The sequence below is a fragment of the Perissodus microlepis genome, chromosome 17 (assembly GCF_051167445.1).
Source record: "Perissodus microlepis isolate ML-2025 ecotype Zambia chromosome 17, ASM5116744v1, whole genome shotgun sequence".
Classification (NCBI taxonomy): domain Eukaryota; kingdom Metazoa; phylum Chordata; class Actinopteri; order Cichliformes; family Cichlidae; genus Perissodus; species Perissodus microlepis.
In genome coordinates this window covers 26,062,758-26,077,277 of record NC_140477.1, presented here as the reverse complement: position 1 = coordinate 26,077,277, position 14,520 = coordinate 26,062,758, and the positions used below count along the sequence as shown (strand labels likewise).

The following is a 14,520-nucleotide window of genomic DNA, read 5'->3' as shown; positions in this document are numbered from 1 at the left end:
CAGAAAATTAAGCAATACTTGAGCGTTCTGGATTCAGTATAAGATATGGCGACTGACTGCTACCATCTGTTGACAATGCTGCAAACTACACAATGGTTTTTAAAATCCTCACCCAAAATTACTGAACATCGTTTTTCACATTATATACACCAAACACACTCTTTCTAGTTAAATAAGTAAAATAAACTAATTCAGGTTACATCAATGAAAAATTGCTCTTCCTTTTTTTATAACAACGGTCAAATGTATTCATCTATGCGCTCAACTCATCCATAAGGAGGCTTGGTAGAAATATTAATAAATAGTGAATGGCATTTAAATCATCTTTATTTAATAGTTTTTTACTGCTCAACTGTTTCTGACCAGTCACTCAATCATTCTCAAAGTGTTAAAAACCAAATTAAAACTTGATTAAACTAAGCAGAGGGAACATTATTATTGCTCCTAAGAATAAGAGGAAGAGGAAGCTCTTGTGGGATTTTATCATATTGTAAAATTCAGAAAAGGAAGGACATGGAATTAATTTTGAAAGGAACTTCAAAATAATCATCACAGTTAACTAGTTTTTGCTAAAAAAAAAAAAGAAAAGAAATTTTAGTCAATAACAATATAGTTAAAGAAGAATGGCATTTCCATTCTTTTATACATTTCTGACACTCATCCAGACTCGGGCAGCTGTAGCTCAGAAGGTAGAGAAGGTCATCTGCTAATTTGAAAGTTGGTTCAAATCCTTCCTGCTCCGGTCTGCATGCCAAATATCCTTGGGCGCGATACTAACCCCAAGCTGCTCCCTGATGCATCCATCACAGTGTGAATGTTAGATAGAAAAAGCACAGAAACAAGTGCTGGTGTGAATGAGGCAAGTTCTATAAAGCACTTTGAGTGCTCAGGAGTACAAAAGCAGTGTGTAAGAATCACTCAATTTACCAATCCACCTTCTCCAGTTTGATTGCACTGTCCCCATTTAAATCACTTCCACCTGCAGTGATTATAATTTTGCAGTGTGGCTCTGATCTATGACTTCTCACATGAGGAAACCAGCACAGGGATGACAGTGATTAACTCAGATGGATCTAGAAAGAAGGATCTGAGGGGAAGGTGGGTTGCAAAACGGCTTGCAGATACATAACTGTAGACAGGCTACAGGAGCTTAAATACTGTGACCTAAATGAGTGAGCCAATATGATGACATTGAGATCAGTTGATCTGAAGTTACTTTCAGCTTGCTTAATCATAAGGGGTCACTACACCGGGTAGCTCTGCATGTCTGATTGGGCAGAGTTTGAATGAGCAGATAAAACTGTCAAGGGACATGTGTCTGCTCTCAGGATCAAACTGTTAAGCTGCGGTGGACTGAAACGGTACACTCGATTTTTGGCTTTACATCAGAGCGACAGAAACAAACATAAGTTAATCTTTGACATGCTCCAGTAATTGAATGGAAAAAACCATTTTGTAACATGGAAACAGTAACAATACATCAGAGATTCATCGACATTCATCAAAAGATCCAAAGAGAAAATTTAGGGCATAATAACTGCACACAAACCGGATCAATAAAAGACACATGAACAACTGTATATGTAATAGCTCACTGTGTAAAACATTACAAAGTATTTTTCCACAATTTGCAAGAAAACTCCATAAATTCTTAAGTTCACTTCCTTTAATGCTAATGTACAATATGTGTTAATATACAAAAAATATATGACAAATATATTTTGGGAAAATAAAGACAATGACACATCTTTAAAATGGATAAATATCTCAACCAATACATAAACATGACATAAATGATTCAGCTTAAGTACAGGGAAACCAAAATATTGCCTGTCATGACAAAATATTGTTGGTTTCACTGAACATAACAATTAGTTTACACAAAGCTGATGATGAAACCTGTTTTGACTCTTTTTACAAGTAAAACACAGAAAAATCAGAATTGGAATTGTGTTTAGAAATATGTGTTTGTGTGTGGACTATCTAATATTCCTTGATTTGAAATAAGTGTGTTACAATGGGCAGTTTTCACTGTCTGCCACAAGCAAGATCAATGTCATAAGTGCGTTTAGAATAAGTTTCAAAATAAAGGTTCAAGAAAATAGCCAAAATGTGAACTGACTTTCATACTTTTGGCTCCCTCTGGTGCTAGCATCCTGCAGTGCAAAAGACAAATGTACTCCGCAGGTAGGAATAGGAGCTGAAAGCGCTGGAGTGTAAGGGTTCAAAGTTTTTCATATTTATATGACTTTTGGGCAGGATTCCTATAAGTCCAAGTTCTTTACTCCACTGCTCAAGTCTATTTCTCGCTACTTCTTGTGCGACCCGATCATGACCTTCGAGACAAAGTTGACAATGGCACTCGCCGGCTGCTCAGGGTCGTGCTCAGCAAACAGATGGCACACGTTTTCAGTCTCACTCTGAGATTTTCTGGCAACAAATCCAAAGATCCTGGAAGAAAACGAGAGAGACACACAAGAGAAATTTACACAACAGCAGGGAAACTTTTCACTTCTCAGAGCAGAGACTTAACGCCAAACATGGATTAGATGGAAACGAGCTGTGGTCCTCACCAAAGTACAGTAAGACTCCATTTGTTTGACATTTTTAGCAATAGTTCAAAGATTAAACAAAACAACTGGATTTTCAAAATGAGTACCACTGATATTGATTGATATTGATATTGATATTGAACCAGCTCTACAGTTTAATCAGCTTTAGTACATTTACAAAAGAAATTCATATGATTTTTCTAACCATGATGCACACTCTGATTAACTGACAACATGCACGAGAAGACCCTTTCTAAAGCTGACTTACTTTGCAGTGGAGCCGCTGTCTCGTGTCCACCTGTTTGGGACAGAAGAAATTAAAATCATGACACTTGTGTCAGCTTTCGACACAATATGTTCAGTGAGTTGAGTTTAGATAAGGTAACCCTGATGAATGAAATGAAAGTCTCATTGATACGAAAAAGGACATTTCAGGTACAAACTGAGGATGTGTTTTTCACCACTTTTCCATGAAACGTCTCCCATTCTTCAGTAATATAACCTGTTCACTTTTTTGTACTCATTTTCCTGTAAACATTGGCCAGAGTCTGTTTCGATTCTTTAAACTCTGTGAATTCTTAAAAATTTGTTTCCTGTTTTGGAAAATACACATTCTTCCCATGCATCCATCCGCACCCATCTTACCCTGGCAGTAACGTTGGACTATTAGGCTTTTATAACTTCAGTTGCTTTACTTGTTTTATTTTTTTTTTTTTAGTTTTCTTTGCAAGAAGTGACATATGGTTCTTCTCTTCTCTTTTTAGAATTAGTGTTGGAAACAGCATGGCTTAATTATCCGTTTACATGAGAAAAATACTGAATTAAATAACAAATCATATTTTTCTTCAATCATTTTGAGAGACGTTTTCGGCTTGGAAGTTATATCCATCTTATATATGCAGTTTATGGAAATGCATATGTGGATATGCACTGATATGCATGCTGCTACCATGGCTGAATTATACTAGTTGTGTTATTCCAAAGCACACTTTCTGTTCATGTTGTCTTTAGTAGCAGTTAGCATCCTATGTTTCTCACACAATGAGTGGGTCATGAAGGGATGTTAACAGTGACCCAAGAAGCTTTTGTTTCACAGTTTGAAAGCCATGTTTCAGCCATAGTCCTGTAAGTATCAGACGCCTACTTCATGAGTACAGACTGAACCTGGAGAAACCTCTCTTTGTTTTGTTACACAGATGCCTTGAAGTGTGTGCAAAGCTGCATTTTTGTTATCCATGTCCAGTACTCACTTCCTGCCCTGCGGGTCCAGAGAACAGAATATGACAGTGTTGACAGCGTAGTGTCTCCTGAAGAACAACCTGCAGAGTCAAACAAAGAGTCTGTGTGAACACATCAGATTTCTTATCAGTGTGTGTTTGTGTATGTTTGGCCTGCAGGTGCAAAAAATGCTCACTTCCGCTGGTTGTCAGTGAGTGTGATTCCCTGCGCTGAGACTTTGAAATGTACGACAGTGGAGGGAGGTGGAGGATCCATGGAGAGCGTGACTGTGGTTGCCTTCTGGACCGCCTGGTGTCCCGTGAGAGATTCCAGCTCTACGGAGCCCAGGTACCACACATTGCATGCTACAACGGCACAAAGAAAGAACAAGTCTGACAAGCTTCTGCTGATAATAAATGAATATTCTGTGCGCACAGATTAATTTAAAATGTCATACCTGCTCCTTGTTTGAGAAGCTCAGCTGCTGAGTTTGTTGCTGTCTGTGTAGAGGAGTCATTCAGCTCCTCTAGTGGATCTGCAAATACAAGATAGTGATGAGCTCTCTTGGAAAAACTCACAAATTACACCAGTGCGTTAACAAAACAAACTGCATTTGTAACCAAGCAGACACGAGGTACGTAACTCCTGCTTCATCTCTAGTACATGGTAGTGTAAAAGTTTGTGAATATTCAGAAGCATGGGGATAAACCATCTAACTGAAGTATTTTTCTCAGCTTGGGCTTTTTGAATATATCGTAGTCACATGTCGAGACGTCAGAAAGAGCATACAAAGACTGTACATGGCAACATTCTTTAGCCCAACTGTGGCCCGTCCAGTTTTCTTTGGGCCACAGTCAGCCTTGACTGATGGAGTTGATTCAGGGTGAATTTGGTGTAAATGAATCCCTAAAAATACAAGCGCACTGACACACTGGGAGAATCTGTAACCATAACTGTATAAAAATATGCAAAAAGGAAAACAGCAATTGGTTTTTAAAAATCAAAGTCTTGCTGTTTGCAAACAACGTAAAATCCACTCATAAAATTCAGTTCCTAATAACTATGACAAGCGTGTTCCAGATAAAATGATTTGGAAATCCGAGTGACTTTCAAAGACCAGGAACTAATTTGAAAACATTTGTCTTGCATATTTTGGAAAAAGTAAACAAAATGAATATATAAGAAAATATAGATGGAAATAAATGTAAGCCTATATCAGCAGATTCAGCTCCATCCAAGCAAAGTGTGGAGAGAAATGTAATAGCGTGAGATATGGCCCATGAGTTCTTCAGCAAAATGTATCAAAGCATTTTTCTTTGTGCTACACTCCATTTGGAAATGTATTTAGGTATTTACTGCACTGTTTTGTGAAGTCCTTTTTCATATACAGATGTCAAACAAAGAATGAAAACATTTAGGAAAAGCAGTGACTTTTTATGATAGAATGATTTAAGTGGCTTCATAAACAAACAAACAAAAAACTTGCTCTGAAAACGGTCAAGGATGAGGCCTGGGCTGAAAAAAAAGCAGCCAATGTCCAAAGTAAAACTTTGACAGCCAATCAAAAAGCCCAAAGAACTCCCCTTCTACTGATCAAGACCATCACTTGAACCAAATATACAGAAATTAGGGGTGGCTCAGTAGTTTTGCACGGTACTGTATTTAAAGCATCTTCATTGCAGTGCCCCTAATATCCTGTGCTTAACTGACTGAGTTAATCGATTCCCAGCTCCACTTGTGTTCCCATTCTGTGATATAAATTCATATTTCGTTACCTTTGTCAGGCAGGATGAGTTTACAGGGCAGAGCCAGTGGCGTGATGGAGTGTTGACACACCAGCGCTGTGAGACTTCCTGTCAACAAAAATCATCATGCGTATGACTATTGAGATGAGTCAGCTGCACTCCAGTGTGCTGACCAGTAGGGGGCAGCATGGTGCTTGTCTGTTATGACCTGGGATGGACTTTAAACAGCTATGAGGAAGCATGCTGCTCTCCTAGCTGTAGTTAGACTTTGATCAGGTCAAGGCTGTTATGTTTTACTTTTATAAAAAAAAAAGGTATTTAATCTGGATCATAGCGTGTGAAATGTTTCTCACCAAAGTAAGGCTCATTGGGGCATCCTTTAAGCCGAACACCTTTCTGTGTGCACTCTATCAGGAAGTGTCTCACCAGCTCATTAGACAGATCTCCTCCTGCAAAACATGGCCTCATGGCTTAGTTTATTCATATCTATAAATGACATCAAAGGTTAATATTTAATTAACATGAACTGTAAATTAAAATAGTGATAAAAGTCCAAAATACTAGGAAGCACACTCCCATTTAGCTGACTCACAGTGCTGAGGTTTGCACCTTTAAATATCATTTTTGCAGTGCTCTCTTGGCAGCTCACAGAAAGTTTGTGTGTGCAGAACATGGCATTCAACCCACCTTTTTTGCTCTGTATCACTGATGGAGGAGGTGTGGCCACCTTCATAGCCAAACCGTATGCGCCACGAAATGAATGGCTGTCTCTGACAATGAACGAACCCGGCTCTTTGTCCTTCAGCACCGCGATGGCTGTTTAGTAGGTCAACAGAAAGAGGAAGCAGAGATAAGCTAAAGTTAGACTCAGTCTGCATTGTACTTAGAGGAAACCTTTGCACAAGGGTGTATTATCTTCTCACAAGTGGCCATTAACCACTGTGGTCCAAGACCAATATTTACCTTGGTCTCTGGAAATGTCGGGCTTGTACCAGAACTTGGAAGTGTCCTGAACAAACTTCACAGTGTCCTGCTTACTGCCAGAGTCTGCAAGACACAGGTTAAAGCTCTCTGTTAGGTTTCACACCAGCTTTGAGCCAAATATGACCAGACTCACAGTTAAAGGGTGAGTACACCGTGTAGCCACACAGACAAAAATATCTTCAGTTAGCCTGATTCGTGATTTTTGGTGCCACCACTTTGCAACTCAGGTTAAGATTTCTCTTAATCTTTCTATAACAAAACCTAACTAGTGACCAACGGTAAGTTAACAGCCAACATGTGGTCACGTTTGAATCATGTTCCTAAATAGCCTTGATCATTTTAACATATTATAATATAAAACATGAAATTAGCTGATTGGATTGAAAAGGCAAAAGACCTGTGAGTGACTCAGCTTTTTCTCCCTGAAATTAAACATGACTATGGTTGTTGAACTGAGTGACTATGCTGGACAGATAGTAATGGGATATCATTCCCATTATGAAACAAATTCTGTCTTCCAGATTCGACTCTGAAAACAGCTTTAAATTATACACATTATTATTTTGGGCTCTTTGTTATTACATTTCAAACACTCTTACACCTTAATTAGCTAGCTGTTCAATTTAGTGATGCCTGTTTTGACATATTTGAGCTTTCGAAAAACACTTCTCATTGTAAATGAGGATAAGTGCCCATCTTATCTTAAAGACCTCACAGTACCATAATATCACCCCAACAGAGCACAGACTGCTCTCAGACTGCTGGATCACTATTACTGTTGCTCCCTCTATTCCTATGACATTTAAAAGAAGAATGGGAGGCAGAGCCTTCAGCTTTTAGGCCGCTCTTCTGTGGAACCAGCTTCCTTTTTGATAAAACATATAGTCAGAGCTGGATCAGATGACCCTGAATCCTCTCTTAGTTACACTGCAATAGCTGTAGGCTCCCAGGGGCTTTTCCTTAATGCAGAAGTGTTTCTTCTTCACTACCTTTCTCACCCACTATGTGTTTACAATCCTCTCTGCATTCATTTATTAGTTATTATTAATCTCTGGTTCTCTTCCACAGCATCCGTTTTGTTCTGTCTCTCTTCTCTCACCTCCAAGTGGTCATAGCAGATAGCCACTCCTCCTTGAGCCCTGGTTCTGCTGGAGGTTTCTTCCTGTTAAAAGGGAGTTTTTCCTTCCCATCGTCACCAAGTGCTTGCACAAAGCGAGTCATCTTATTGTTGGATTTTTCTCTCTATTATTTGTAGGGTCTTTGCCTTACAATATAAAGCACCTTGAAGCGACTGTTGTTATTTGGTGCTTTCCCTGATGTGTGCATTTAGCCTTTTTTCTCCTTCAATTGTTGTCAACTCAGTGAAGCATTTTCTGTTTTACTTTAATGTAAACAAAGATTCTTTTGATATTAGAATCCACCTTCAATCCTGAGGTGGAAGCATAAAATGTCCCACTGGATCAACTTCGTAATATAAATCTCTCCTGTTTTTACCATATCCTGTAACAACCCCAGCTCAATAAACCAAAAGGATAGTTTTGGATGTTTGATTTGACAAGGACAGTTCAAGAAAGCCAATTGGTGTAGTGCACAGTCTGATGTATCTGGTCAAGGAAATGAAAGTCATCTTCAGTTTAGGATGCTTGCTGCATTTGTGTGGTTCTGGTTCAAAAAGTTGTTAATAGTAAGACTGGGTTTGGGGTGGTGAGAAATTTCCATATGAAGTTTTACAAAGCTATCTTTATAGTTTGAAATGTTCATGTCAGGAACAGAGAAAATAAATTATCAGAGCCACATTCAGAGAATCTATGTGGGACTGTTTACCTGCTCCAGGTGACGAGGCCCCACTGATTCCTCTTAGGGGGTCAGGGGTCATGGAAGATGAGAAAGGGATGCTGAGACTGCTTCCACTACGAGGGCTAGAATATCCACTCAGTGAAGGGGAGCGGGAGCTAAGCTCTCCCCCTTCACCTCCCCTTCTTTTCTCAGGCAACAGTGGAGCAAGGCCCTCCTCTCCAAACAGGTTAAAACTACCAAGGCCCTCCATTGCCTCCAGCAGGCTCTCCTCCAGGCCACCATTCCCCAACAATAATGAGGACAAGTCTCTGCTGTCCCTCCCCCTGTGGGCCCCTGCGGGTCCATGAGGAGAACTGTGGGCATTGGGAGAGTTGAGAGATAGAGGAGGTGATGGCTGGGAAGGATACGGGGAGTTCAGGGAGTTTGAAGTATGGTTGTGCCACACTGGAGGAGGAGTGGAGCTGTGGGAGAGAAGGTTATGATGTGGAATTTAAGGCATACACGTAAAAAAGACAAAAGAAAAACACAAGGTCAGGCAATGCATCAGTGTGAAGTGTTACAGCCAACATACACTATATTGCCAAAAGTATTGGCTTCTACCTTCACAGGCCTATGATCCTGTACTTAATCCACAGCCTTTAATGCTGTCAGCCCACCCTTTGCAGATATAACAGCTTCAACTCTTCAGGAAAGGCTTTCCACATTTAGCAGTGTGTTTATGGGAGCAGTTGACAATTCTTCAGAAGCGCATTCATGAGGTCAGTGATGTTTGATAGGAAGGCCTGGCTCACAGTCTCCGCTCTAATTCATCCCAAAGGTCAGGACTCTGGGCCAGTCAAGTTCTTCTACACCAAACACCCTCATCCATGTCTTGAAGGATCTTACTTAGTGCACTGGTGCGCAGTCATGTTGGAACAGGAAAGGGCCATCCCCAAACTGTTAGTCAGACAAGTACCATTCTACTGGTACCGCCAAACCCAGACTTGTCCATCAGAGTGACAGATGACAAAGCCTGATTCATCACTCCAGAAAACTTGGTGATGTAATGCATGGATGCAGCTCCTTTGGCATTGAAACCCATTCCATGAAGCTCTCTACGCATTGTTCTTAAGCTAATCTGAAGGCCACATGAAGGAGTTCTGTACTGACTGATTCCGCAGAAATTTGGCGTCCTCGTCATACTATGTACCTCGGCATCCACTGACCCCGCTCTGTGGTTTTTAAGTGACCTACCACTTCATGGCTGAGTTGCTGTCATTCCCAAACACTTCCACTTTGTTATAATACCACTAACAGTTGACTGTGGAATATTTAGTAGCGAGGAAATTTGATGACTGGACTGGACTTGTTGCATAGGTCGCATCCTATCACGGTACCATGAGGGAATTTACTGAACTCCTGAGAGCGACAGATCCTTTCACAAATGTTTGTAGAAGCAGTCTGTGTGTCTAGGTGCTGGATTTTATACACCTGTGGCCATGGAAGTGATTGGGACACCTGATTCCAATGATTTGGATGGGTGTGTGAATACTTTTGACAATATAGTGTAGGTTAAAATTAATAATTAATATAATTATTATTACTATCTCCCATGATCAGTTTAACAACGTAACATAATTAAGAAGATGAATTATTAACACAGCATGTTGTAACTTTCAAACCGTCTTGATGTGAGGTGACATCGCTAACTGCCGTGCAACTATGCAAGATCTATCACTTTTTTTTTTTTAAATCAAGCCCACATTTCATTTTTGAGGCTGTACGGTACAAGTTCACAAGAGGGTAATCTCTACTAATCCAATTTAGGCTTCTTATCAACCAATCAATCATGTCTCAAAAGCCACAATCAGTTTGTTTACATTTAGCATGTATCGTTATTGACTATGTGCATCATGTTATATTGGCTATTTTCATTCATCCTAAACTGGTTCCTTGAGCATGAAAATGGGCTTCTGTGGCTGGACCAGATCTGAACTCAAAAGAACACCTTTGTGCTTTTGGGGTGTGGTAGGAATGGAGACTCACAGCATTTGCAGCTGTAAAACTTCAGAAATGATTCTACCCAGCATTCATATGGTCATTCAAAACTGCTCATTGGAAACATACCCGGTGAGTATGGGTATGGAAGTGTCTGTGTACCTGTCTGCGTGTGGGAGGGGGCTGCCCGATGACACTGAGCACATGGAGCCAAAGATCCTCTGACAGGAAGCAGGAACGTCTGATCTGAATATCTCTCCCTCTGTGGAGCTGCTGCCGTGGTTCATGCTGTCCAGGAAACTCCGGGAATCTGGAAAAAAAAAAAAAAGGAATACAAAATGAAGTAACTGCTATTCTACTGTGTTTAGTGTCCAAAAAAAAAAAAAAAACATACCAGGGTTTGACGTAGTTCCAGAAACTAGCCCACAAAACCACTGCTAACTGGTGCTTGTTTAAGCTTTTGTTTGGGACCCTACCTTTGTTTGGATTATAGACTGAGAGTTGAAACACACCTGTTGAGGTTTGACAGAAACTGTTCATTTAAGGAATAATTCTTTAAAGTATATTAAAGTATTTATTATTTATTTATTTATTTGTTCTCACCTTTTATGGAGACTTGCTTAGATTGTCTAGATTTCCGTTGTTATATTTTATTCTTGGACTGTAGTAGACTAGCTTTGCATGATTCATGATTCAAAATAATTTTTGTTTGTCCTAAACTGAATCTTGCGCAGCTCACGTCACACAGTATATTAAGATCACACAACCTTTAAGCCAACTTTATTCTGATTGGCTGCCTTTTGCAAACAGAAGGTTTGAACAGCACTTGGTTATTTTGTTGGACACTCAACAAATCCCAGTTAGAAATCTCTGGGAGAATTCTGCATTGATAAAGAGAAAGCTAACTCTCCTTTTCTTCGCCCAAGAGAACCAATCAACAGCTGAACTACAAAAATATATGAGCCAATCACATTGTTGCAAAGACACATGCACACAGCTGAGGTTGTAGTTCACAACAGTTTGGCCAAGATACATACTGTATTTGTAAATGTTCCAGTCTATAGTTGTTGTGCTAAAGATGTAGGTAAGGTCAAACTTGTGGTTTTTCTTGGTTGACTATCGATAATGTGAATTAGCAATTGCTCAGTACTGCTGGGATGGACTATCACCTTGGATTGCTAAATGGCCAGACTATCACAGAAAATGAGGAAAACATAACAGGCCCACATGGCTTCTGTTTTTAATTAAGTTGCTACATAAAAGAGGTAAATGTAAAGGATACATGACTGATATTTCAGTAGTGCTGACTTTACCAAACTGACCATTTTTTAAGCTTTGTTTAAGAAAAAATTCTGTGTAACCATCGGGACTAACATTCAGTTAAAACTCAAATCGCACATACAGAAGAGAGTGAGAGGTTATCGGAGCCAGTCTGCCAAGAAAGTACATTTCTGTGAATTGACAGTGTGTGTGTGTCTGTGTGTGTGTGTTCCAGGAGGGATGGGGGTCACTCCAAACATCCACGCTGGGCATTCTGATCATGCAGTGTGTCATTCAGCAAACATGAGGGCAGGCTTCCTCAGACTGCAGACAGGACTGTGAACTACGATGAGTCACCGTGAAAATAGTCAGTCACTATAAAGAGCTCCTTGTTTGGCTGGCTGCCCCCCCCCCCCCCCCCTCCCCCTTCCTCTCTTCCGCTTGTTCTCTCCATTCAAGAACTGGTAGATGGAGGAATTTTGACTGAGCTTTGTTTGTGATCATACTGGACAAGCAGCATCATCTCAAGTGGATTATATAATCCTACATGCTGACAGTGAGTTAATGAATTCAAAGAATTTGTTACAAATAAGGCCCAGTGTGTAAAGTACACCGTGTGTGTGTAACAGAATAAACTGTGCAACAGTTTAAAGAGTAAAACTTAAAGTTAACTAGCTTACATTTTCTCTGTCCTTAAATTCCTAAGGTAACCTAAAAAACAATATAAACTCTCTGGGTGACAAGTCCTGTTATTATTAACTAACCGTGTCTGGATTCTGGTGCATATAAACAAAAAACAAAACAAACAAAAAACAGAGTGGTATAAAGGAACATTTCTAAATTAAATCCAGGAGTAATATAGCAAATAATGAGCGTATTTTTCATCAGCCACTAGTGAAATGCTATGGCTTCTTGCCATGATGCTATGAATTTCCCACAGCTTAATGTTCACATACATTTTTACAGTGCCAACACTCTGTATGGCATAACAAATGTCCTAAAGTTTAAATGTAAAGTGTCAATATAATGGCATCTGCTGTGGTAATGGCTCATTTCAAACATATCAAAAAGTTTCTTTTATATGCGTTAAACTATAAACTGGTGCCACTTGAATTGGCACTTCTCTGGTCAGTTGGTGACTGAATTTCTAAACGCATCTGACAAATAACAAAATTTGAATAGAAGCTGGGTACAGCTACCTGTGCTTCTGCTAAAATGGCTTCCTTTTCTTACAGAGTTTTGAAGGACTTTTGTGTGTGTTGCAGAGTGACTTTTACAGAGTCATATCTGAATGCTTATTCATCACAGCTATTTGTCTGCAGGTCTTAGAGAAAACAAATGGGTTCTTGCATATGCAAAGATGCTATTTTTATGTTACAAGGAAAAGTGCATCACAGTCCAGAAAATATATTAATAAAAGTTAAAGATAAAAGCAGTTCATGCAAAAAATAAATAAATCGATTAGTGTTATAATATCATTACTTATTGCAAAAGCACCCACATCAGATACTTAGAGTCAAAAGGGACCTCTTCAAATTAATTGTTCAGCACAACTAAGAATTTAAATATCTAAATTACTTTTGAAAAATTAAAAGAATGAAGGAAAAACGGTGAACCCTTCTTCCTGAAAACCTAACACCATGAAATAGTTGGTATGTTGCCTGAAAATTAAGAAACAATCTTCTGTGAATCAGTTTTTGTAGAGGAATAAGTGCGACACCAATCACTGAAATGTGGTGCAGTATCAGAAATATAAGATGTATAAATATGTAAAGAAATGTATTTATTGACAAACACCACATTCCCACACAGTATCCGATACACCAAACAGTAACAGTTGACACTCAAATTGAACTCTTGAAGATTAAAGGTCAAGAGCTCAGTGCACAAAAAGTTACATAAATAAAAGCAGGCGCACACAAACACACACGCACATGTACACACATAAGCGATAATGTGCAGTTCAGAAAGCAAAGATAATCCCGGGCTGTGTTGGTGTCGTTGTCTCTTACAGGGAACACACGCAAACTGAAGGGAGAGCAGCAGCCATTCCCACAGTCACTGTCTATATTCCTCTCTGGGGATGATTCCAGGAATGCAGCCAATTCTCATCTCCCCACTGTTCCCACGGTCGATTATCTTCAGCGTGATTTTTCACATCTGTGGCTCATCGCGCCTCATCCCAGCACGTTTGCTTAATTACAGAACAGCCATACGTGTGGCAACACCAGCTGACCCCAACCTGACCTCTGACCTTAGATTCTGCTCTGTGACTGAATCCACAGCCTGCTATTACACCTTTCACTGGCAGTAGCTATGCTACACAGTATCCATAGCTACACACTTTCAGGCAGGTACAAATTAAAGATGAAAAAAACCCAACCTGTGCTACGCATGAAAATAGAAAACTGATTTTTCTTGCAATATATTTCTTTACAAGTTTCTTATAAGACTGCATTGCAGGACAGGACATGTATTTTTAAGAGCATATATATATATATATATATATAGATATATAGATATATAGATATATAGATATATATAGATAGATAGATAGATAGATATATGCTCTTAAAAATAAAATTCTCCACTTAACAGTCTGTTATTACTGATCCTTTGCTTTGTCCATGTTTGCATGATTCTCGGTTCAAAATAAAGCTTGTTCATGTAGTACTGGGCTTTGGTGAATCTCCTCAGTAGTTTTAAAGATACAAAAATATAACACCTTAGACCAACTGTATTATTCTATTAGTCAAATCATAGGATATAACCTTATGTATAATTACATACAAACAGACTGGATACACCGAAACTACAGAACCCAGAGCACAATTTCCAAGCAACAAAGGTGAGTTAATCTGCATTTATCTTTCCGGATAGACTGAAGTGCATGAACACATTTTTATTTGGATTGTGTCTCATTCAACATGGATTCACTTGAAGCATCTACTGAATAAATAAACATAAGCTAAAACACAGGTGCAGAA

The 14,520-nt window shown here is 39.3% G+C and overlaps 1 protein-coding gene across 5 annotated transcripts in view; it reads right to left on the bottom strand.

Annotated features, from left to right (window-relative positions):
- Window positions 1–309: 309 nt before the first annotated feature.
- Window positions 310–14,520, bottom strand: part of LOC146369749 (tensin-3-like) — a 55,076-nt gene continuing 40,865 nt past the window's right edge. For all 5 annotated transcript variants that reach the window (XM_084911180.1, XM_084911182.1, XM_084911183.1 and 2 more), the window contains 11 exons: window positions 10,436–10,583; window positions 8,324–8,757; window positions 6,479–6,562; window positions 6,203–6,331; window positions 5,869–5,964; window positions 5,546–5,623; window positions 4,228–4,305; window positions 3,967–4,135; window positions 3,803–3,871; window positions 2,821–2,850; window positions 310–2,451 (listed from right to left, as the gene is read on the bottom strand). In XM_084911180.1, coding sequence (XP_084767306.1) covers window positions 2,310–2,451; window positions 2,821–2,850; window positions 3,803–3,871; window positions 3,967–4,135; window positions 4,228–4,305; window positions 5,546–5,623; window positions 5,869–5,964; window positions 6,203–6,331; window positions 6,479–6,562; window positions 8,324–8,757; window positions 10,436–10,583 — 1,457 coding nt within the window. In that variant the 3' untranslated portion in view covers window positions 310–2,309. The remainder of the gene's footprint in view (window positions 2,452–2,820; window positions 2,851–3,802; window positions 3,872–3,966; window positions 4,136–4,227; window positions 4,306–5,545; window positions 5,624–5,868; window positions 5,965–6,202; window positions 6,332–6,478; window positions 6,563–8,323; window positions 8,758–10,435; window positions 10,584–14,520) is intronic.